The 22,767-nt window shown below is 41.4% G+C and overlaps 1 protein-coding gene across 18 annotated transcripts in view; it reads left to right on the top strand.

Moving 5' to 3' along the window:
- The window catches only part of NIN (ninein), a 173,438-nt gene that overhangs the window by 34,535 nt on the left and 116,136 nt on the right, over positions 1 to 22,767 (top strand). For all 18 annotated transcript variants that reach the window (XM_070749183.1, XM_070749157.1, XM_070749190.1 and 15 more), the window contains exons 2-3: positions 3,681 to 3,887; positions 19,152 to 19,233. In XM_070749183.1, coding sequence (XP_070605284.1) covers positions 3,702 to 3,887; positions 19,152 to 19,233 — 268 coding nt within the window. In that variant the 5' untranslated portion in view covers positions 3,681 to 3,701. The remainder of the gene's footprint in view (positions 1 to 3,680; positions 3,888 to 19,151; positions 19,234 to 22,767) is intronic.

The following is a 22,767-nucleotide window of genomic DNA, read 5'->3' as shown; positions in this document are numbered from 1 at the left end:
GGACCCGGAGAAGGCCAACTCTGTGGGATCTAACTGGTCGCTGGGATTCGTGCGGCAGAAGGCAGTCTTGGAGATATTCTGTATTCATGTATCATGTCTCTGTACTACTGGTGACTTTATTAAATCTGGTAATAGCACTGATGCTGCTGTGTGTTTATAATATTATGAATATACAGCTATTGTTTTTATTACTTTGAATGTAGAGCAATTAATATAACTTGTCATGCAACTTTTAGTTTAAAGCTCTTTATTTTATGGTTTTATAATTGTTATAATTACGTACGTAATTACACCAGTTGTTTTATTCTGTTTGTACAATTTTTAATTATAAGTACTTTATATTAACTGCTCCTACTATTGCTGTCAGGGGTGACATGGCAAAAGACTTGCCGTAACTTTTATTGCTATCATTGTATTCAGTGAATACAAACCATCTTGAAAGTGGATTTACAAATGACAGGCTGCAAGCTAAAGATGCTACATGGATAAAGATACTACCCTGGACATACAAAAGAAATCAGTTGATATTTTAATAAAAACAATATGCAAATAGTAAACCAGGAGAGTAACCTGGATAATTTTCCTATGTTATATTTATTAAAAAGTGGCTTGTGAGATTCTTCAAAACTTTAACAAACCATTTTTAAAATTTTAATATAAAATTTTAATATAAGTGTTGTGGTTAGCTCTGCCCCAGCTTCTGCCCCAAGGACTGTGGATGTGGGGGAGACATCCATATGCTGTAGGCCTGATTTGCCCCCAGTGGAATCTGCTGATGAAGGCGCCTCTGACCAAGAAGACATGAGTGCAGGGAGGAGGAGAGTGTGGCAGACAGCTCAGAAGGAGATCAATTATCTAGCTCCTCCTTGGATTAAGAACAAGAGTTAATGATACAGCCACGCATGCGGAGAGCGATGCATAGGCAGCAACAACTGAGAGATTATTATCAAAGAAAATGAGGCCACCTGTGGTTGGGTGGGGCTGTGGTAATTAGTGAGGCTGCTATAAAGAGCAGCCTGTGGGTTTGGCCATTGTGGAGGATTATCTGATCGGTGTGTTTCATGACTGCTTTACTGACTGACTTGTCCTGTGCTGATTTTTCCCTGCTTTGAAACTAAACCAGAGCAAGGTGTGTTTCACTTTGTGAAAGAAGGACTTTGAATTGCCTCACAGCTGCAAGCTAAGTATCACAGGACTGATAAGGGACTTGTATAAATTACCAGTTTGTTTGGAGACGAGTGCTCTTTGCTATACCAAAAGAGGGCTTAGTTTAAGTGAATTTTCATTATAAAGAACATTGTTTTGAATTTTCAAACGTGTGTGTGTCTGAAATTTGTACCTGTGAATTTTTGGGAGGATTCTACCAGAGAGCCCGACAGAACAATAAGGGTATTTTAAGTGTTTCATATGTATGGGGGAGAAAGCATCTTATACGTTTGGTTGTGAATACAGCTCACAGGTGTGGAGGAAAGCATATGGACATGTGTTCCTTGTGAGGCTGTGAATTTAGTTAAGCTGAAAGTCTGGATTACTTAGGTAGATGTTAGATCACTTGCAGGCTGATCATCCAATAAAGGGGTTTTGTCCAGGATGGATATAGGTCACAGAATGATTTTAGCTGTGACACATTGTCTATAATAGCATTTCATAACAGTTTATCACTGGGTACTAATTTGGTTTTACTTTGTCTCTTACATCCGTGAGCAGGTATTGTTACAAATATTGGATTCGTATCTGTTATGAGTATGCCTTCTAACTTAGGGGTCTTTTGGTTGACATATCACACTAAGACACAGTGTGCTTATTCATGGCATACTGCATAAATTAAACTTGGCAGGGTTTATCAAGCAGGATAAGTCATGGTTGAAGTGCTGCAATGCCTAAGTTCACAAAGCGTGCTAGACAGAAACCCATCTAGCTAAGCCCGCTGCATCCTAGGACTTCATTGCAGGCAGTAAATTTTATATATTCTACATCAGTGTTTCCCAACCTTAGCAACTTGGAGACATCTGGACTTCAACTCCCAGAATTCCCCAGCCAGCATTTGCTGGCTGGGGAATTCTGGGAGTTGAAGTCCAAATAGCTTCAAGTTGCCAAGATTGGGAAACACTGTTCTATATGATGGCTGACAATGTATAAACATTTGTTTAAAACTTTAAATCCAAGAAAATGCCTGTATTGTAGATATATTGCTTCCATACACTCCTCAATGTAAAGTTGAGATAGTTGTCTACTTCTATGGATTCCAACATCTGGAGAAAGAGAGCAAGCAAAAGAAAACAAATTTATATTGCAAATAAAGAGTTCACACATCTGGGTCATAAGAATTTATACTACTATGATAAGTATATTAAGACCTTCAATTACTATAAAAATGTGGAATAGCATAAAGTTACAATTTTCCACAACAATATATAATTTGTTAAAATATTTGATTTAACACATAGTTTGGAAAGGATAGGCCTAGTTAAGTCAGAATCAGGAGAGACAGCCAAACCAAGATCTTAAAGCTTAAAGCTAGTTTTGCAAGTCATAGCTTGTTCAGCTTGGGATTTAAAATAATATCTAAAGTCACACTTGCCTGTGAAAGAGTCCATGGCTTAGGAGAATTTGCTGGGTTTCTCAGAGAAAATGGAGAATATAGGTGATAAATAGCAAGATGTATTTATTGCATAGAATACAGTTTACTTATGGTTGGGACGTGTGGAAGTTCTGATTAGTATTATGTCTGAAATGTATTCTCTGCTTGTTCTCAAGGATTCACACAAGAATCTTGCCATTTATCACCTATAAAGTCCTTCATGGGCCAGACTATCTTTGGGACTGGCTCCTACCACATAGCTCCTAGCAACCAATAAGAAGAGCCAACAGGGTTGGCCTTCTCCTGGTCCTGTCGGCCAGCCAATGTCAGCTGGCGGGGCCATGGGGAAGGGCCTACTCTGTGGTGGCTCCAGCTGCCCCCTGAGATCCGTGTCGTCCCCACCTTGCTGTCCTTCCAGAAGGCCTTGAAGACCTGGCTTTTCTGACAGGCTTGGGGCCGTTGGTAAAACTGATGTCATGGCGAGTAGAATCTGAGACCAAGCTACAAGAAGCAAATTGCAATCACTTTATAATATGAAAATAGATACTTTGATCTTGGGTTAAAATGGTTTATAGAAGCAACACCCCCGATTTGGTGGTGGGGTATGAATGTTTGTCTGGTGGTGGGCACAATACACAAAACACTTGTTTTATGTTGTGTGAGTCTTTATATTGTAAAAAATCGATAAAAATATTTATTTTTTAAAAATTGATCTGGCTACTTAGGATATGAATGATTTCTAAGGGCTTTTTAAAATTATTGATGTTGTTTTTACTTGCTGCATATCCGGCAGGAGTTGGGCAGCTCATAAGTACAATAAATAATAATTAATAATAATAATAATAATAATAATTTATTAGAATTATATGCTGCCCCTCTCCGAGGACTCGGGGCGGCTCACAACAAACAATACATCGTGTACAAATCCAATATTAAAAACAATTTTAAAAACCCTTATAAAAAGCAATCATACAGCCCAAACTAACCATACATAAACCGGAAGAGCTAAGGGTATATAAATAAATAAATAAACATTTCTTTTTGTGACTTTCTTCTCTTTCCTTCCCTCCTTCTCCCCCCCCCTCTTGCACCCCAACAGTGAAGCTCGGTGGGCTATGGGATGGATGAAGCTGAGCAGGACCAGTACGAAGCCCATCTCAAAGAGCTCTTTGACAGCTTCGATGTCACCGGCAGTGGCTGTCTGGGGCAGGACGAACTGACCAGACTTTGCCACGTGTTGCATCTCGAAGAGGTCGCTCCAGGAGCTTTGCAGGAGATCCTTCTGCAGGATGGTCTCCCTAGGCGGGTAAGATCATACGCTCTATAGACGGGCACAGCTGTCTTTGGAAAATCTTGGAAAATTTGGACTGGTAGATCAGTATAGGGCGTTTGTTCTTGGATCCAGAGTAAAGTGACCAGATTTTTAAATTGCTGAAGTGGGACACCATTGACCGGGGGGGGATTTCTCTTTATTTTTTTCTCTCTCTCATCCTCCCTCCCTTTCTCGAGCGCAAGGCCTACCCTGAGCTGGGAGACACAGGAAGTACAACCCGCCCAGGATGACCCCAAGATGCTTCGCAGTTGCCTTCCGCTGTCACCATAGAGGAGAGAGAGGGGGTGGAGGAAGAAAATGGGTCATTTCTGAAAAGATGCAGGATAGATTATGAAAAGGCGTGACTGTCCCACGGAAAGCGGGACATCTGGTCACCTTAATCCAGAGGGAAAGTGTTGTGGTTAGCTCTGGCCCAGCTCCTACCCCAGGGACTGTGGATGTGGGGGAGACATCCACATGCTGCAGGCCTGTTTTGCCCCCGATGGAATCTGATGATGAAGGCTCCTCTGACCAAGAAGACATGAGTGACAGGGAGGAGGAGAGTGTGGCAGACAGCTCAGGAGATCAATTATCTAGCTCCTCCTTGGATTCAGAACAAGAGTTAATGATACAGCCACGCATGCGGAGAGCGATGCATAGGCAACAACAACTGAGAGATTATTATCAAAGAAAATGAGGCCACCTGTGGTTGGGTGGGGCTGTGGTAATTAGTGAGGCTGCTATAAATAGCAGCCTGTGGGTTAGGCCATTGTGGAGGATTATCTGATCTTGTGTTTCGTGCCTACTTTGCTGACTTTGGCCATTTGTGTGCTGATTTTTCCCCACTTTGAAACTAAACCAGAGCAAAGTGTGTTTCACTTTGTGAAAGAAGGACTGTGAATTGCCTCACAGCTGCAAGCTAAGTATCACAGAACTGATAAGGGACTTGTACAAATTACCAGTTTGTTTGGAGACGAGTGCTCTTTGCTATACCAAAAGAGGGCTTGGTTTAAGTGAATTTTCATTATAAAGAACATTGTTTTGAATTTTCAAACGTGTGTGTCTCTGAAATTTGCACCTGTGAATTTTTGGGAGGAGTCTACCAGAGAGCCCGACAGAACAGAAAGTAGAGATTTGAATGGAAGGAAAGGACAAAGTACTGACACCCTTAATTCTGGGGGGAGTTCTACAACCGATGGGGATTTTGCCAAGTTGGGGGAAGGGTGAGATAACAGATTTCTTATCTCCCCGAGTGTATTCTTTCTTTCTCACTTGTTCTCTTCATCTACGTTTTCTCATTTTCTTTCCCCATCTCTCATAATAGGCATTTCAAAGAAAGGCAGCTCCTTCAACCTAATGTATAATTTTATGGCCATTGCATTATGGGTCTCTAATTTATTACATGCTTGGTCCTTTGTGCGAATGTTCCTGCCACCTTTGTATTCTTAAACCAATCTCCCTTTGTAGGAAGACAAAGCCCACCCTTGCTCCACTCAACCCCCCCCCCCCCCCACTTTTTTTGCTGTCTCTTCTTTTGGAATTAATCTCACTCTTGCTTTGGTCTGTGATGCTAAGAAGTGACTCTATCTCTGGGAATGGCAGGGAAGAAGCTTTCTGGCGCAAACTGGGCAAATCCTTCCTTTCTGAAGGGAGGGGGAGGATTGGAGGGCTCCAGTTTCCCCGAGGGAAGAGTCTGGGTATCTTGAAGGGCACCAGGGAATTTTCACTCTGCAGAAAAGGAGGGGGGTCGGATAATGAGCAGCTCACATGCCTTTATTGTGTTAATAAGGGCACTGGCTCTGAGTTGCCCTCCTTCTCAAATGGAATCTGCAAAATTATTTCCTTTTGCTGCCTGGCACTCAGAAAACGCATCGCTCAGAAGTTCAGTGATGCGCTAACTAGTGTTGGGGAAACAATTCAATGCAATTCAATTTATTAGATTTGTATGTTGCCCCTCTACGTAGACTCACAACAATAATAACACAATATATGACAAATCTAATAATTAAAAGTCATTTTAAAAAACCCTTATTAAAAGGAAACAAACACTCAAACAAGCTGAATTCTTGGTATATAGGACACCCTGCTAATACGATCACCTTTATAATTTTCTTTGGCTTTAAAGAAATAGCATTTAGATTTATATACCGTTTCACAGTGCTTTACAGCCCTCTCTAAGTGGTTTACAGAGAGTCAGCATATTGCCCCCAAAAATCTGGATCTTCATCTTACTGACCTTGGAAGGATAGAAGGACTCGAGCCTACTGAGATTCGATCTGCCAAACTGCTGGCAGTCAGTGATCAGCAGAAGTAGCTGGCAGTACTGGACTCTAACCACTGCGCTAGCGAGGCCCTAAATCAGTGGTTCTCAACCTTTCTAATGCTGCGACCCCTTATGTCTAGCGCCAATTCTCCCAACAGAGCTTTAAGCTGATTGGCAGGAAGGTCAGAGGGACATCCCCACTGTAAACACATGATTGGTCAGATTGTAAAATATGTTCCAAGGCACCAGAATAGAAGCTTTAGTTCCTATAACACCATGGGAAATCTGTTTTTTCCCGTGGTCTTAGGCCAGCGTTTCCCAACCGGTGTGCCGCGGCACACTAGTGTGCCGCGAGACACAGCCAGGTGTGCCGCCAAGCTCCTAGGGAAAAAGGAGAGCTTAAGGAGAGCCCTGCCCAGCTGGAGATTCCCTGGCAGCACCAGGTAGAAGCCGGCAATGCAGCACCCTTTTCCTTTTTCCCTAGGAGCTTGGCGGCACACCTGGCAAGGAGCTGGGCGTTGGAGTTTGGGGTGGGGAGCGATGAAAGTGCGGAGGCCGGCGCCGCGGCTGCCCCCACCCCCCTGTGCCTCCGTTCCCCTCGCGCCCCTGGCTTCTCGCCGCTGGTGCCCACCCGCCTGCCCGCCCGCTCGATCTGCCCCTTTCTCCAGCTCCTCCGGCGAGCGCTCGGAGAAAACCTTCTCACAGCGGAAGTCGGAGAAGGTTCTTTGGAACGTCGGGGGCGCGTGCGCGCGCGCGCCCTATCCCCCAGGCAGCCTACCCGGAAAAGCTTTGCCGGCCTCCGCAGAGAAGGAAGAGAGAGAACAAGAGAGAGAAAGAAAGGAAGAGAGAGAAAGAGATAGCAAGAGAGACAGAATGAGAGAGAGAGAGAAAGAGAAAGAAAGAGACAGCAAGAGGGGGGAAGGAGGGAGAGAGAAAGAGAGCCAAAGAGAGAGGAAGGAAGGAAGAGAGAAAGAAAGAGATAGCAAGAGAGACAGAATGAGAGAGAGAGAGAAAGAGAAAGAAAGAAAGAAAGAAAGAAAGAAAGAAAGAAAGAAAGAGACAGCAAGAGGGGGGAAGGAGGGAGAGAGAAAGAGCAAAAGAGAGAGGAAGGAAGGGAGAAAGAAAGGGATGGAGAGAGAGAGAAAGAGGGAGGGAGAGAAAGAGGGAGGGAGAGAGAAATAGAGCGAAAGGGAGAAAGAGAGATTTTTTTTGTCCAAACTTTTTTGCGCCCCCCCCCCCCTCAATGTTCCCCAGGATTTTGAAAATGTGAATAATGTGCCGCGGCTCAAAAAAGGTTGGGAAACACTGTCTTAGGCGACCCCTGTGAAACAGTCTTTTGACCCCCGAAGGGGTCCTGACTCCCAGGTTGAGAACCACTGCCCTAAATGCTCTCTAATGGAAAAGATGAGTCTAAGCTAGGTACATAATAAAATCCATCTCTTGTGACTTCTGGGGCCACAAGGCTCATCCAGATAACACAGAGGGGAACTCACAGAGGTGGATGGGAAAATTTTATGCTTGTTTTGTTTCTACCCTGTGCACTGTTGTATCAACAGTGTATCAGGGTAGTGTATCAAATCAGGAAGTGTATCAGGAAGTGTATCAAACAGAAACAGGCTCCAGATCTGGCTGCTTTGCAACCACTGATGATTGGTTCATCTCACGTACCTTTGTATTTGGAGAAACACCCAAGTGAAAACATCTACGAGGGGCCTGGCAGAGAGGACCCTCAAATGTAGTCATCTTGAATGCACAGACTGCCATCCACTCCGTTTTTACCTTAATGCTGCTTTTGCCGTTACACTGACTGTATAGCACCAGTGTTTGTATCCAAGCCACATGTAGGGATTTGTTGCCTTTCCTTTCCACCACTGGAATCTTCCCACGAAATCACTTCCTTGTTGTCTCCACACTCCCAACAAATATTTTCCTCAATAGCCTAAGTTTTCTAAACAGGTGGCAGAGGAAGGTGAAAGAAGAGGTGGGAGCATCTAACATAGCGGCAGAAAAACAGTTGTGGTGAATTCCTCACTTCCATGTTAATGTTGAATTTGCACTTTGTTTACTTTTAGTTTTTTATTTATTTATTTATTTTGTCCAATACACAATAATACACAATGAAGGTTATAGAGGATATAGTAGAGAAGAAATACGAGATATAGGAGAGACTATAGGACAGGGGACGGAAGGCACTCTAGTACACTTATGCACGCCCCTTACTGACCTCTTAGGAATCTGGAGAGGTCAACCGTGGATAGTCTAAGGGTAAAATGTTGGGGGTTAGGGGATGATACTACAAAGTCCGGTAATGAGTTCCACATTTCGACAACTCGATTATTAAAGTCATTTTTTTTACAGTCACGTTTGGAGTGGTTAACATTAAGCTTGAATTTGTTGTGTGCTCCTGTGTTGTTCTGGTTGAAGCTGAAGTAGTCTTTGACAGGCAGGACATTGCAGCATATGATCTTGTGGGCAATATGTTTCGGCCGGCCAGGAAGGACGTCTCCATGATGTCAAAGCTCCACCCATGGAATTCCCTATTGGGATTCCCCACCTCTGTTTGAGCCTCCTGACTGGCCGACAGCTCCGCGTCTCTTTTGCAAAGCTGACAGCCAGGTGGCGAGGCTTCTTGGCGTCCTCCCGAACCCGAATGCCGAACCCCAACTTTTGCTGAACTTCCGGGTTCAGGAGGGCGCCGAGAAGCCCCACCGCCCGGCTGTCGCCTTTTGAAACAGCTGGGGGGCTTCTCCTGAACGCCGAGAAGCTCCCCAGCTTTTTCAAAAGGCGACAGCCGGGCAGTGGGGCTTCTCGGCGCCCTCCTGAACCCGGAAGTTCAGCAAAAGTTCGGGTTTGGTGTTCAGGTTCAGGAGGACGCCAAGAAGCCCCCCGGGTGTTTCAAAAGGCGACAGCTGGGAGGCAGGGCTTCTTGGCAGCCACCCGAACCCGAACTTTTGCCGAACCTCTGGGTTCGGCATTCGGGAGAACGCTGAGAAGCGCCCGGCTGTTTCAAAAGGTGACAGCTGGGCAGCGACGCCCAGCGGAGCGCCATTTTTGCGGGGGGGGGGGGGGTTTCTTGCATGCATTAATTGATTTTACATTGTTTCCTATGGGAAACATTGTTTTGTCTTACGAACTTTTTTCCTTACGAACCTCCTCCGGGAACCAATTAAGTTCGTAAGACGAGGTATTACTATACATACTTTTTCCATACAAGTATTCTAGTTGTTTTTTTTAATCTTCTAAAACGGGCATCTAGCAAAGGCTCCTGATCTTCCTCCTCATCTAATCAGACTCTACTGTCATTGGCATATCTCCACCTCTGGTGGTCCTTCAGTTTCATCCATTTCTATTTCTCCTTCACTGTCACTCTCTGCATAGCTGGCAATACCCCCTGGCCCGGGGTACCATGATGGGCCTGGCTCATCCTCCTCAGAATCTATCATTACCAGAGGTCGACAAGGAGCACTCAGAACAATATCTGGGGAATGGCGAGATTTTATTTATTGATTTACTTACTTACTTACTTGATTTTGATGCTGCCAGCTCCAGAAGGATAGGTTTACAGCAAAAAGTTAGGTCTCATGAAAACACTACTTGTATCTCTTTTTTTAAACCTTTCCTTACTTTATAAGCTCAACACCACCTTGTGTAAATTTTGATTCATACATTTTTTAAAATGAGCCTCTCAAAGTAGAAGCTGCCCTTTTTTTTTAACTCCAGAAAACCCAGAGGGGCTGACATCAGAAACACTTTGAAGGGAACATTTAAAATGTAGTGTTTTAAGTTTCTTTGCGCAGTCTTTGCTTTCCACACTACAGTGCTTGAAATTTTAACCTGTGGTCTAGAACTAGCAATGTTTTTGCCCTGAATAGGCATGTCTACTCTATGAGCATATCTGATGTGGTCTCTCTTGGCAAAGTTGGACTAGCAAAGTCTTAGTCTTAAAAGAACTTGAAGGCAGCAAATTAGCAAAAACTTGATGCATGATTATCTGTTCCAAGCATCTGCTACTCTTTCAGTAAAACAATATTTTCTAACGTGGCTCCTGATCTTTCCCCCAACCAACCTCAGATTGTGTCTCATTGTTCTTGTGTTCACTTTCCTATTAAAAACACTTCCCTCCTGAACCTTATTTAACCCTTTCACATATTTAAATGTTTCAATCATGTCCCCCCCTTTTCCTTCTGTCCTCCAGACTATACAGATTGAGTTCATTAACTCTTTCCTGATACGTTTTATGCTTAAGACCTTCCACCATTTTTGTCGCCTGTCTTTGGACCTGTTCAATTTTGTCAATAGGTGAGGTCTCCAAAATCAGAGTCTGCAGAGAGGGGTGGCATACAAATCTAATAAATTATTATTATTATTATTATTATGAACTGAATACAGTATTCCAAATGTGGTCAGCGCTCTGTACACCAGGATCACAATCTCCCTCTTCCTGCTTGTTATACCTCCAACTATACAGCCAAGCATTATACAGTACTTGCTTTTCCTACCGCCTGACCGAATTGACCAGCCCTTTTTCATTCAATCTTGTTAATATCACGCACACCAGTGGTGAAATGTATAGGGTGTTTTGTAGCCCGTCTTTCGACCCGTTCAATTTTATCAATATCTTTTTGTAGGTGTGGTCTCCAGAACTGAACACAGTATTCCAAATGTGGTCTCACCAGCGCTCTATACAGTGGGATCACAATCTCCCTCTTCCTGCTTTGTTATACCTCTAGCTATGCAGCCAAGCATTCTACTTGCTTTCCCTATCACCTGACCACACTGTGCACTCATTTTGAGACTGTGTCAGAAATCACATAGAAACATAGAAACATAGAAGTCTGACGGCAGAAAAAGACCCCATGGTCCATCTAGTCTGCCCTTATACTATTTTCTGTATTTTATCTTAGGATGGATATATGTTTATCCCAGGCATGTTTAAATTCAGTTACTGTGGATTTATCTACCACGTCTGCTGGAAGTTTGTTCCAAGGATCTACTACTCTTTCAGTAAAATAATATTTTCTCATGTTGCTTTTGATCTTTCCCCCAACTAACCTCAGATTGTGTCCCCTTGTTCTTGTGTTCACTTTCCTATTAAAAACACTTCCCTCCTGGACCTTATTTAACCCTTTAATATATTTAAATGTTTAAATGTAAATCACTGATACTTTCAACTGAATATGCAGAGTGAGAAATAATGGTGCAGGTGTACATTTCATATGTTCTACAATAGGGCCAGAGAGCAGTATTTTATTTATTTATTTATTTATTTATTTATTTATTATTTAGATTTGTATGCCGCCCCTCTCCGCAGACTCCACAGATTTAATAGAGCATCTCGCTGTTCCTGTGTCTAATTGATTGCAAAAATGGTTTGCCTTTTTTTTATATATATGTCTTGTGATCCATCCATGATGTGGGCCAGGCTGCAATGCAGGAACAGAAGGATATTTCAGAAAAGCATTGATACAAACATCCAACGTTAAAAATAACAGTGAATCCAATCGCTCGAGTCTTGATTAGAAGCAACAAAGCCTATAAGGGGCAACTTTGATCCATTTTCCACTCAGCTCGCCCTGTCAAATTGTGATATTGTTTCCCTCTCCACACCCCCACCCCTTCTGAACTTGGTTTAAATTCACTCTTCTTAATCTTCCCTTTGAGCTTCAGTCACGGTAAAATTGCTTCATGTGATCCAAAGCCTGGCCATCTGTTCTGCTTGCAGCTGCAATTTCAAGGAAGGAATTTCAACCCCAACGGAGAACGTTCACTTCTTCTACTCCATCGAATGAAATACCTTTCTGTCTTCTCAACCCTTTCCTTTTCCTTTTTAAAAACATTACCTTAAAATTTAGTCCAATCGCATAATACCTGGAGTCTTTGATGCTCGTTGAGTTTGGTTATTTTCTTATAGATTTCATTACCCAACTAGGTAATATCATCAGTGTGATGACAGGGGAGTTTTCTCCTTGTTTATACAGTGGTACCTCTACCTACAAACGCCTCTACTTACGAACTTTTCTAGATAAGAACCGGGTGTTCAAGATTTTTTTTGCCTCTTCCCAAGAACCATTTGCTACTTACAAGCCCAAGCCTCCGAAACTGTAACCGGAAAAAGCAGGGGGAAGCCTCCGGAGAGCCTCTCTAGGAATCTCCTGGGAAGAAACAGGGCTGGAAAAGGTGGGGAGAAGTCTATGTGGGATCTATCTAGGAATCTCCTGGGAAGAAACAGGGCTGGAAAAGGCAGGGAGAAGCCTCTGTGGGGTCTGTCTGGGAATCTCCTGGGAGGAAACAGGGCTGGGAAAGGCAGGAAGTCTCCGTGGGACCTCTCTAGGAATCTTCTGGGAGGAAAGAGGGCCAGAAAAGGCAGGGAGAAGCCTCCGTGGGGCTTCTCTAAAAATCTCCTGGGAGGAAACAGGGCCAGAAAAGGCAGGGAGAAGCCTCTGCGGGGCCTCTCTAGGAATCTCCTGGGAGGAAACAGGGCCGGAAAAGGTGGGGAGAAGCCTCTGTGGGATCTATCTAGGAATCTCCTGGAAGGAAACAGGGCTGGAAAAGGTGGGGAGAAGTCTATGTGGGATCTATCTAGGAATCTCCTGGGAAGAAACAGGGCTGGAAAAAGGGGGGAGAAGCCTCTGTGAGATCTATCTAGGAATCTCCTGGGAGGGAACAGAGCTGGAAAAGGGGGGGAGAAGCCTCTGTGGGAACTATCTAGGAATCTCCTGGGAGGAAACAGGGCTGGAAAAGGGGGGGAGAAGCCTCTGTGGGATCTATCTAGGAATCTCCTTTGAAGAAACAGGGCCAGAAAAGGTAGGGAGAAGCCTCCATGGGACCTCTAGAAATCTCCTGGGAGGAAACAGGGCCTCCACCCTCCCTGTGGTTTCCCCAATTTGCTTTTACATTGATTCCTATGGGGAAAATGCTACTTCTTACAAACTTTGCGAGAGCCATCATGGGGCTTCCCAGATTCGCCCACGTTTCTACAACACTCCGTGGCCTGCACTGGCTGCTGATCAGTTTCCGGTCACAATTCAAAGTGTTGGTTATGACCTTTAAAGCTCTACATGGCATTGGACCAGAGTACCTCTGGAACTGCCTGTTACCGCATGAATCCCAGCGACCGATAAGGTCCCACAGAGTTGGCCTTCTCCAGGTCCCATCGACTAAACAATGTCGTTTGGCGGGCCCCAGGGAAAGAGCCTTCTCTGTGGCGGCCCCGACCCTCTGGAATCAACTCCCCCCGGAGATTAGAACTGCCTTCACCCTCCTTGTCTTTCGTAAATTACTCAAGACCCACCTATGTCGCCAGGCATGGGGGAACTGAGACACCTTCCCCAGGCTTTTATATTTTATGTTTGGTATGTATGTGTTGTTTGGTTTTAAATGATAGGGTTTTATATGTCTTTTTCTCTTTTAATATTAGATTTGTTCCACTGTAACATTGTTTTTATTATTGTTGTGAGCCGCCCTGAGTCTTCGGAGAGGGGCGGGATACAAATCTAATAAATAATAATAATAATAATAATAATAATAATAATAATAATAATTATTATTATTATTATTATTATTTTCTAATTAAGAAACTGGTCATGGAACAAATTAAGTTCGTAAGTAGAGATATCACTGTATACAGAAATATGTCCTGCCAATGTGATAGGAGCATTGCTTTCTCCTTGGTAGTTCCTTGATTAGAGTATTGCTTTAGTATAATGAAATGTCTGAGACCCACCAAGGACTCCTCATTTCAACCCTGAGCTACAAATATTCTTTATTGGTAATATTGCTTTCTTCTTAATTGTTTGTCTAGTGTTACTCCTTAGCTAGGTGTGAGTTGCTGAATATGCTTGGTCTTTTTTTCCTTCTTATTGGTAGCTTTTTAATTGTCTCTTAATGATGTATAAATGTAGTTTTTTTCAGGGTGCCTATTGATGGCTCATTTGTCTGAATATCAAGCCTCCAGGAATTCCTGCATTTAGCTTAGTTTAGGATGTTCACAGTTTCTGGTTGAAAATATGGTTGACTCTGCCCACATGTTAAGAAGTTTTCATCCTGTCTTCTGACTACAAGTTGGTGTTTATGGATATGCTATGCTAGTATTCTGTTTGTCTGTCCTACATAGTGACTGTTACAATGTATGTGAGATGATTCCTCTTTTTGTTTCTGGGCTAATGTATTGGGACTTTGCTTTATTTAAGGTATTTTGGATGACTTTAGCTGGTATCTACAGTGATTCTGTATGGTTGTTATATTCTTTGGGTTGTTTCTGAGATGCTGTATTGACAGAGCTATCCTTTTCATAGCTTGTGGTGGTTATGCTGTAGAGGTTAATCAGTTAGGCAACCCTAAACTACATGTATTCCCTTATATTGAAATAATAATAAGATATTGATAAAATAGAATGGGTCTGGATGACAGAAGTGAAAGGAGGGGGATGATGGAAACATTTAAATATGTCAAAGGGTTCAGGAGGGAAGTGTTTTTAATAGGAAAGTGAACACACAAACAAGGGGGCACAATATGAGGTTAGATTGGGGAAAAGATCAGAAACAACATGAGAAAATATTGCTTTACTGAAAGAGTGCTTGGAACAAACTTCCAGCAGACGTGGTAGATAAATCCACAGTAACTGAATTTAAACATGCCTGGGATAAACATATATCCATCCCAAAATAAAATACAGGAAATAGTATATGAACCATGAGGTCTTTTTCTGCCATCAATCTTCTATGTTTCTATTCTGTATGGTTGTTATATTCTGTGGGTTGTTTCTGAGATGGTTTTAATATATGACAGAGCTATCCTTTTCATAACTTTATGTAATAGTTAGTTAATTGGTCAGGCAACCCTACATATATTCCCTTATATTGAAATAGTAATGTTTTTTAAAAAATGGTAGGAGAGATGTTGAGTTACTTCTAAGGTTTTAGCTGGTTGTATTTTAACTGTCCCCCTTTAAGGCATGAATGTTTTGTTGATAAATGAAATAATATACTGTACTTCAATTTGTTCTTTCTCTGTGATTGATTGGATTGAACTTTATCATCAAGCCTCCTGTTTGTTTATGGAGACTTCATTTGCGTTTTTCATGGATTACTGGCTACTGCAATAAATGAAATAATCGTTCTTTATTGATTAGCTTTTTCTCTAAATGAAAACATTCAGTAACAGAATTCTTCCCTTTCATCACGGCATCCCTTTGTTTATTTTCTGCCACTTTGTTTTTTGAAAATTAAGATGAGATGAGAATGACTTTAGAAAGCTGCTTTTAGTCATATTAAGTACAGAATGAAGTCATGGACTAAAGATTACTGGATGAGTCTACACATAAGCCTAAATAAAACAAGTCACAGTATGTCTTAGCATATTGGTGAAACTAGGCAAATGTGTTTTATTCAATAAATTATGAGGAAACAATAGCTTCATTGCCAGGCCTTAATTTGTTTTATCTGTAGTCCAATATGTTACAGATCTGTTCACCTAAAATACTAAGCTATAAACTGTGGTTTACAAACCACAATACTTGGATCACACCACATACCAAACCAAAATCAACCTACATTTTGGCTTAGCATGATTCATGTACAGCACAGTACTTGATATGTTAGTGAAATTATTGTTTCTTTAAAAAAAAAAAAATATTCCTGTAAACAGCCCTAACTCTGAAGCGGAGGGCATCCTTTAGCTTGGATGTTGTGTAAAATTGCCAGAAATAATAATATTAGCCTACTTGACCAAGCATGTAACGGTCAGACAGTGAGATTAACATATTCAAAATTTTGTGGACACTGAAAGCATCTGGGCTCAAACCTATGCACTGCCCTTTGAAATATTTAACATTTCCCTAATTGTGACCCTTGGCTTAATAGTTAATTGGACTTCTGAAAAATTGCCAGAGCTTTGAATATTCGGATTTCTGTGGTTTGGTAGCACCTAAGTTTGAGAATAAGTCAATAGCATCTTAAACCCAATGTACCTGATTACTTCTGTTAAAAATGTTGGCCAAGTCTGCTGTTGCGTTACATTTCTTAGTGCAAGTGTGCTCTGGATGTGTATAGATGACTAGATCTTGCAAGTCCCCCCCTCCTCGTGATTAATTGTAATGCACAGTGTGCTGTGCCCAGAGCCCTGAATAATCTAACATTCCCTCCTCTTATAGTCAAGCTCATTTATTTTAAATGTCAAGGTATTTTTTTTTAATCAGGAAAATCTTCCTCTCCGCAAACCGCTTTCTTTTAAGTACCACCAGCATTTTGAAATATTGGTAGGATGAATGGCAGCTCTTAATGTATAAATGAGGCCGCTGCTATGAAGTTTAATTGAGCTGATTCCCAAGATGCTTTTAATTACTTCTTTGTGATATGCACCAAGATCTCTTTAGCTAGATTGTGTGTTCAGTTCTGAAGTATTTATTGATGTGGCACTGTTTGCGTGCTTGTAAGTACATGCACAAATGGCATTCATAGAATGGCGCCATACAGCTTTAGCTTACGCTAAGCTAAAAGGGGGAGCTTGGTGTTGTGTCAGCCATTGTCTTAGTAAGTTGTGTGAAACAGGTCTCTTTGCTTTAAGCCACAATATGATTATAGGGGATGCAGTGAAAAGGGAAGCAGAGAATGCAGCATGAACTTAGCTATTGTGTTTTGTTAATTCAGGTTTGGTGATATAATAGAAACATAGAAGTTTGACGGCAGAAAAAGACCTCGTGGTCCATCTAGTCTGCCCTTATACTATTTTCTGTATTTTATCTTAGGATGGATATATGTTTATCCCAGGCATGTTTTAATTCAGTTACTGTGGATTTACCAACCATGTCTGCTGGAAGTTTGTTCCAAGGATCTACTACTCTTTCAGTAAAATAATATTTTCTCATGTTGCTTTTGATCTTTCCCCCAACTAACTTCAGATTGTGTCCCCTTGTTCTTGTGTTCACTTTCCTATTAAAAACACTTCCCTCCTGGACCTTTTTTAACCCTTTAACATATTTAAATGTTTCTATCATGTCCCCCCTTTTCTTTCTGTCCTCCAGACTATACAGATTGAGTTCATTAAGTCTTTCCTGATATGTTTTATGCTTAAGACCTTCCACCATTCTTGTAGCCCGTCTTTGGACGCGTTCAATTTTGTCAATATCTTTTTGTAGGTGAGGTCCCCAGAACTGAGCACAGTATTCCAAATGTGGTCTCACCAGCACTCTATAAAGCGGGATCATAATTTCCCTCTTCCTGCTTGTTATACCTCTAGTTATGCAGCCAATCATCCTACTTGCTTTCCCTAGCTATGCAGCCAAGCATCCTACTTGCTTTCCCTTGATAATATTGTATGAACCCAACTTTAGGGCTGATATAGTGGTTGAAATATTATCTCCAGAAGCGGAGAAGGGATCATTCATTCATTAGAGAGAAAGTCAATTGAATTGGCAAGCAATGTTTGCACAAAATCCTTAATTAGGTTACTATCTTTACATAGGGTGAAGTCCTACACCTTTCCAGCTTAAGCCCAGGGATGGACAATTCCGATCAAAATAAACCACAGTGGCCAGCTGTTGTGTGAATGTCACAGGACAATAAAAAGTGAAGAGGTTTCTCCCCCTTGACTGCTCAATACTGTATCCAAAAAACTGGAGTTGTAAAAGAGCCAGTTGGAAACTGTAGGAGAGTGGATTGGAAGTGGGGGTGGGGTCCCTGGAAAGTTCCCAATGTTTGTGAGACTTGGAGAGGACACTTCCAGAACTGTTTGCATGATGGAATAAGCCAGATTCAGCACCCAGTATTTATTTTATTTTTTATTTATTGTAATTTGTCAAACCGAAACAAAAACAGGAATAATATAAAAGTACAAATATAAATATACAATATAAAATATACAATGTAAAATATACAAATACAGTGGTACCTCGAGATACGAGTTTAATTCGTTCCGGACCTGGGCTCTTAAGTCGAGCAGCTCTTATCTCGAACGACTTTTCCCCATAGGAATTAATGTAAATAATTTTAATTGGTTCCAGCCCTCAAAAAACTCACAAAGTTAGTCTAAATTATGCAGAAAGACATGTTTTTAATGAAGAAATGTACATGTACATATAAATGAATAATGAAGTTTCTTTCACTTAACTTGTAAACTTTCTTAAACTTTTAAATTTACATATGTTCAACTTCTCTGCCACCCAATCCTGTAGGACAGAGGTCCCCAACCCTTTTTGCACCAGGGACCGGCTTTAAGCGATCAAGAGAGGAATGGGTGAATGAATGGACGGAGGGTGGGAAGGAAGGAAGGAAAGAGGGAAGGGACAGGAACAGAGGAAGGAAGCAAGGAAACTTATGAAAGGGGAGAGTAAGAGAGGAATGAGTGAAGGGAGGGAGGGAGGGAAGAAGGTGGGAAGGAGAAAGAAAAGAAGAAATAGAGGAAGGGAAGGTAAAAGAGAGAAAGAAAAAGAGCAAGAAAGAAAGAAAGAAAAAGAAAGAAAGGGGGAAGGGACAGGAACAGAGGAAGGAAGGAAGGAAACTTATGAAAGGGGAGAGTAAGAGAGGAATGAGTGAAGGGAGGGAGGGAGGGAAGAAGGTGGGAAGGAGAAAGAAAAGAAGAAATAGAGGAAGGGAAGGTAAAAGAGAGAAAGAAAAAGAGCAAGAAAGAAAGCTGCAAGCACCCCCCCGAGCCCCCCAGGCCGGCTGCAACCTTTTAAAACACGCGCGCCGCTTCGCAGCTGTCTCCTGAAGCCGAACGCGGAAGTTAGCGTTTGGCTTCAGGAGACAGCTCCTTGCCGCTTGTATCTCGAATTTGGGCTTGTAAGTAGAACAAAAATATCTCTCCCCTCCCAGCTCTTATCTCGAGTTGCTCTTAAGTAGAGCAGCTCTTATGTCGGGGTTCCACTGTATAAAAATAAAAATGTAAAATATAAATATATAAATATACAATATAAAATAATAAAAATATAGCGTGCATAACGTCTCCTACAGACTATACCAGATGTAATAATAATTCCATCTTCTCTTTATTTTTTAAAGGTCTACTTTGATCAGTTTAAAGATGCACTAATCCTCATCTTGTCTAGCACATTAACAAATGAAGAGTCCTTTCAGCAACCAGGTAAGACCTGTTTTGGAAATGTTGAGATTCTGGCAACCACCGGGCAAGGAGAAGTACACAGGGCAACCATAATCCATTTAGAAAAGCTTCTGTGTTTATAATGAAGTGTGAAGAAGCACTTGGGCCACGTGGCTTTGATTTCCTACACTAAGTTCTCCTCCAAGAACTAAGGAACTGGTGGCTTCATTATATAAATATCCTGCTTAGTTTATATTCAATTTAGAAGAAGGAGCTGCAAGCAGAAGCAGAGACATGTCAACTTATAAAAAGGTTACCTTATGATTCTTGACAAATGTATATTTTCTTTTATGTACACTGAAAGCATATGCACCAAAGACAAATTCCTTGTGTGTCCAATCACACTTGGCCAATAAGGAATTCTATTCTATTAACAGTTTTTGATGGGCTGGTAAATGGAAATTAGAAATACAGTGTTCCCTCGATTTTCGCTGGGCATGCGTTCCAAGACTGCCCACAAAAGTCGAATTTCCGCGAAGTAGAGATGCGGAAATAAAAACACAATTTTTGGCTATGAACAGTATCACAAGCCATCCCTTAACACTTTAAACCCCTAAATTACCATTTCCCATTCCCTTAACAACCATTTACTCATTATTATTACTGGTACTCACCATTGAATAAGACACTTAGTGGTCCTGATATTTATAAACATAATTATTTATTAACAATAATTATTTTTTTTGCGATAATAATGCTGATTGGTCGAGATTTCAGCCAATCAGCAATGGCAGACAAAAGTTTGGCGATGACCTATGACATCATTGGGTGGGAAAAACCGTGGTATAGAAAAAAAACCCGTGAAGTATTTTTTTAATTAATATTTTTTGAAAAACCATGGTATAGGATATTCACCCCACGAAAAGCGAGGGAACACTGTATTATTATAAAATAAATTCAGGTACTCACAGCATGCTTTGATTTAATTTTTAAAACTATTTTGGAAGAAGTTGCACACAACATGGTACTCATGGGCCATGAAATTCAGTAGGTACTGACAGGTTCTGGAGAACCAGTAGCAGAAATTTTGAGTAGTTCAGAGAACTGCCAAATAGCTGGCTCCAGAGTGGGGAGCAATATCCTTCCCCCAGGAGTGGGGAGGGAATGAGGATTTTGCAGTATCCTTCTGCTGGAGTAGGGTTGGAATGGAGATTTTGTAGTATCCGTCCCTTGCCATGCCCACCAAGCTACACCCACAGAACCGGTAGGGGCAAATTTTGAATTTCACCCCTGGGCCAATCCCTAATACAGGTTCCTCAAATCTGACCATTTGGAGGTGTATGAACTTCAAGTTGAAGGTATGACGGTATCCAAAGAAGCAATAGCAATAGCACTTAGTTGCATATACTGCTCCGTAGTGCTTTACTGCACTTTCTAACCAGTTTACAGTATCTGCATATTGTCCCCAAAAATCTGGGTCTTCACTTTACCGATTTCAGAGGGATGGAAGGATAAATCGCCCTTGATCTGATCAGGATGAAACTGCTGGCAGTCAGCAGAGTTAACCTGCAATACTGCATTCTAACCACTGTGCCATCATGGAACAGTGGTAGCTGAAATCCGCATATCTTCAATAATAGATTTCCCAAAGATTTTCCAAAGATCTGTAAAATATTTGTTTCCCCTGATTCCCCAAATTCTGTCTCTGTGAGATCTAGATCACAAAATGTATTAAACTTTAAATTCCTTTGCTTGACTTTGGTGTAATGTATTAGGTGTTGTGGTTAGCTCTGGCCCAGCTCCTGCCCCGAGGACTGTGGGTGTGGGGGAGACATCCACATGCCGCAGGCCTGTTTTGCTCCCGGTGGAATCTGATGATGAAGGCGCCTCTGACCAAGAAGACAGGAGTGACAGGGAGGAGGAGAGTGTGACAGACAGCTCAGAAGGAGATCAATTATCTATCTCCTCCTTGGATTCGGAACAAGAGTTAATGATACAGCCACGCATGAGGAGAGCGATGCATAGGCAGCAACAACTGAGAGATTATCATCAAAGAAAATGAGGCCACCTGTGGTTGGGTGGGGCTGTGGTAATTAGTGAGGCTGCTATAAATAGCAGCGTGTGGGTTTGGCCATTGTGGAGGATTATCTGATCTTGTGTTTCGTGCCTGTCTTGCTGACTTCGACCTTGGTGTGTTGCTTTTTCCTGCTTTGAAACTAAACCAGAGCAAAGTGTGTTTCACTTTGTGAAAGAAGAAGGACTGTGAATTGCCTCACAGCTGCAAGCTAAGTATCTAAGAACTGATAAGGGACTTGTGCAAATTACCAGTTTGTTTGGAGATGAGTGCTCTTTGCTATACAAGAAGAGTGCTTAGTTTATTTGAATTTTCATTATAAAGAACATTGTTTTGAATTTTCAAACGTGTGTGTGTGTGTCTGAAATTTTACCTGTGAATTTTCGGGAGGATTTTACCAGAGAGCCCGACAGAACAATTAGGTAAAAGTACTGTAAGCATTTGAGAGTTAGTCAACAAACCATAAGTACAGTACACAAACCATGGCTTAGTGGCATGTGTGAAAGCAATTCTTATGTGATCACAGTTGTTTTCTTTCAGGGTGTAACATATGACTTTTTGCCCTTGCATTTTGGTATTCACCTTTATGATCTCAGAGACAGGCTATGTGAGACTTCTTGGCTAATATTCCAGGCTTACCAGAATAAAGCTATTTTTGACCATCCATCAAAAGTTTTAAAAATGTATTTATTCAATTTGTATGACTGCCCGACTCAGAAATGACTCAAGGTGGGAAGCAATCATAAAATCAGTTAAAAACTGCAGTCACAATACTAAAATATTGTGAATTGCAATCATAATACTAAAAATTAAATACATAACAGCTGCCAAGAAAACAGTATAGTCTATATCAGCTAAGGAAATGCTTCTTTTTCACAAAATGACGGAAGTAAAAATGCACAGCGTTAACGAGTCTGTAAATCAAAAGATAATTTAGAGAAGTGTTTTTTAATCCCAGCAAATTTAAAATAAATGGATTTCAGTTCCCAGAATTCCTGAGCCTCAACCTAAGTGACTGAGGAATTCTGGGAATTGGAGTCCACTCATAACTAAAATTGCTGAGATTGAGAAAGACTGACTTAGAATAAGGAAGAAGAGAGAGAAAATTGATAGTAAATTAAGTGGAGGTTAAACTTTTTACACTTTAAAATATGCTCTAAAATTAAAACACTATTGTAAAACTAAGGAAATATATTGTATGCCTTTTGTAACTGAAGAGATAGCCAAGCTGACTTTGTTTTAAAGAAATAAGTCTTAAAAATGTTTTAAACTATGCTGCAATAAGGGTTGCAGCATAGTTAGTAATTGCTTACAAAAATAGCTATTCAGGTTGATTAAACCTGACAGTAGTTAGCAAAAGAAAGAATGTGTGTTGGGACATTACTTCTGCCCAGTCCTGAGGGCTATAACTGTACAGCTTGTGCTTGCACAGAATATATTTTTAAATTGACTGAGTTCATCTTGCTGAGTAGATTCTTTACCAGAGGGCAAATAAAGAAGAT

The sequence above is a fragment of the Erythrolamprus reginae genome, chromosome 1, assembly GCF_031021105.1.
Source record: "Erythrolamprus reginae isolate rEryReg1 chromosome 1, rEryReg1.hap1, whole genome shotgun sequence".
NCBI lineage: Eukaryota > Metazoa > Chordata > Lepidosauria > Squamata > Dipsadidae > Erythrolamprus > Erythrolamprus reginae.
The sequence above is the reverse complement of the archived record's forward strand: the minus strand, read 5'-3'. Positions and strand labels throughout refer to the sequence as shown.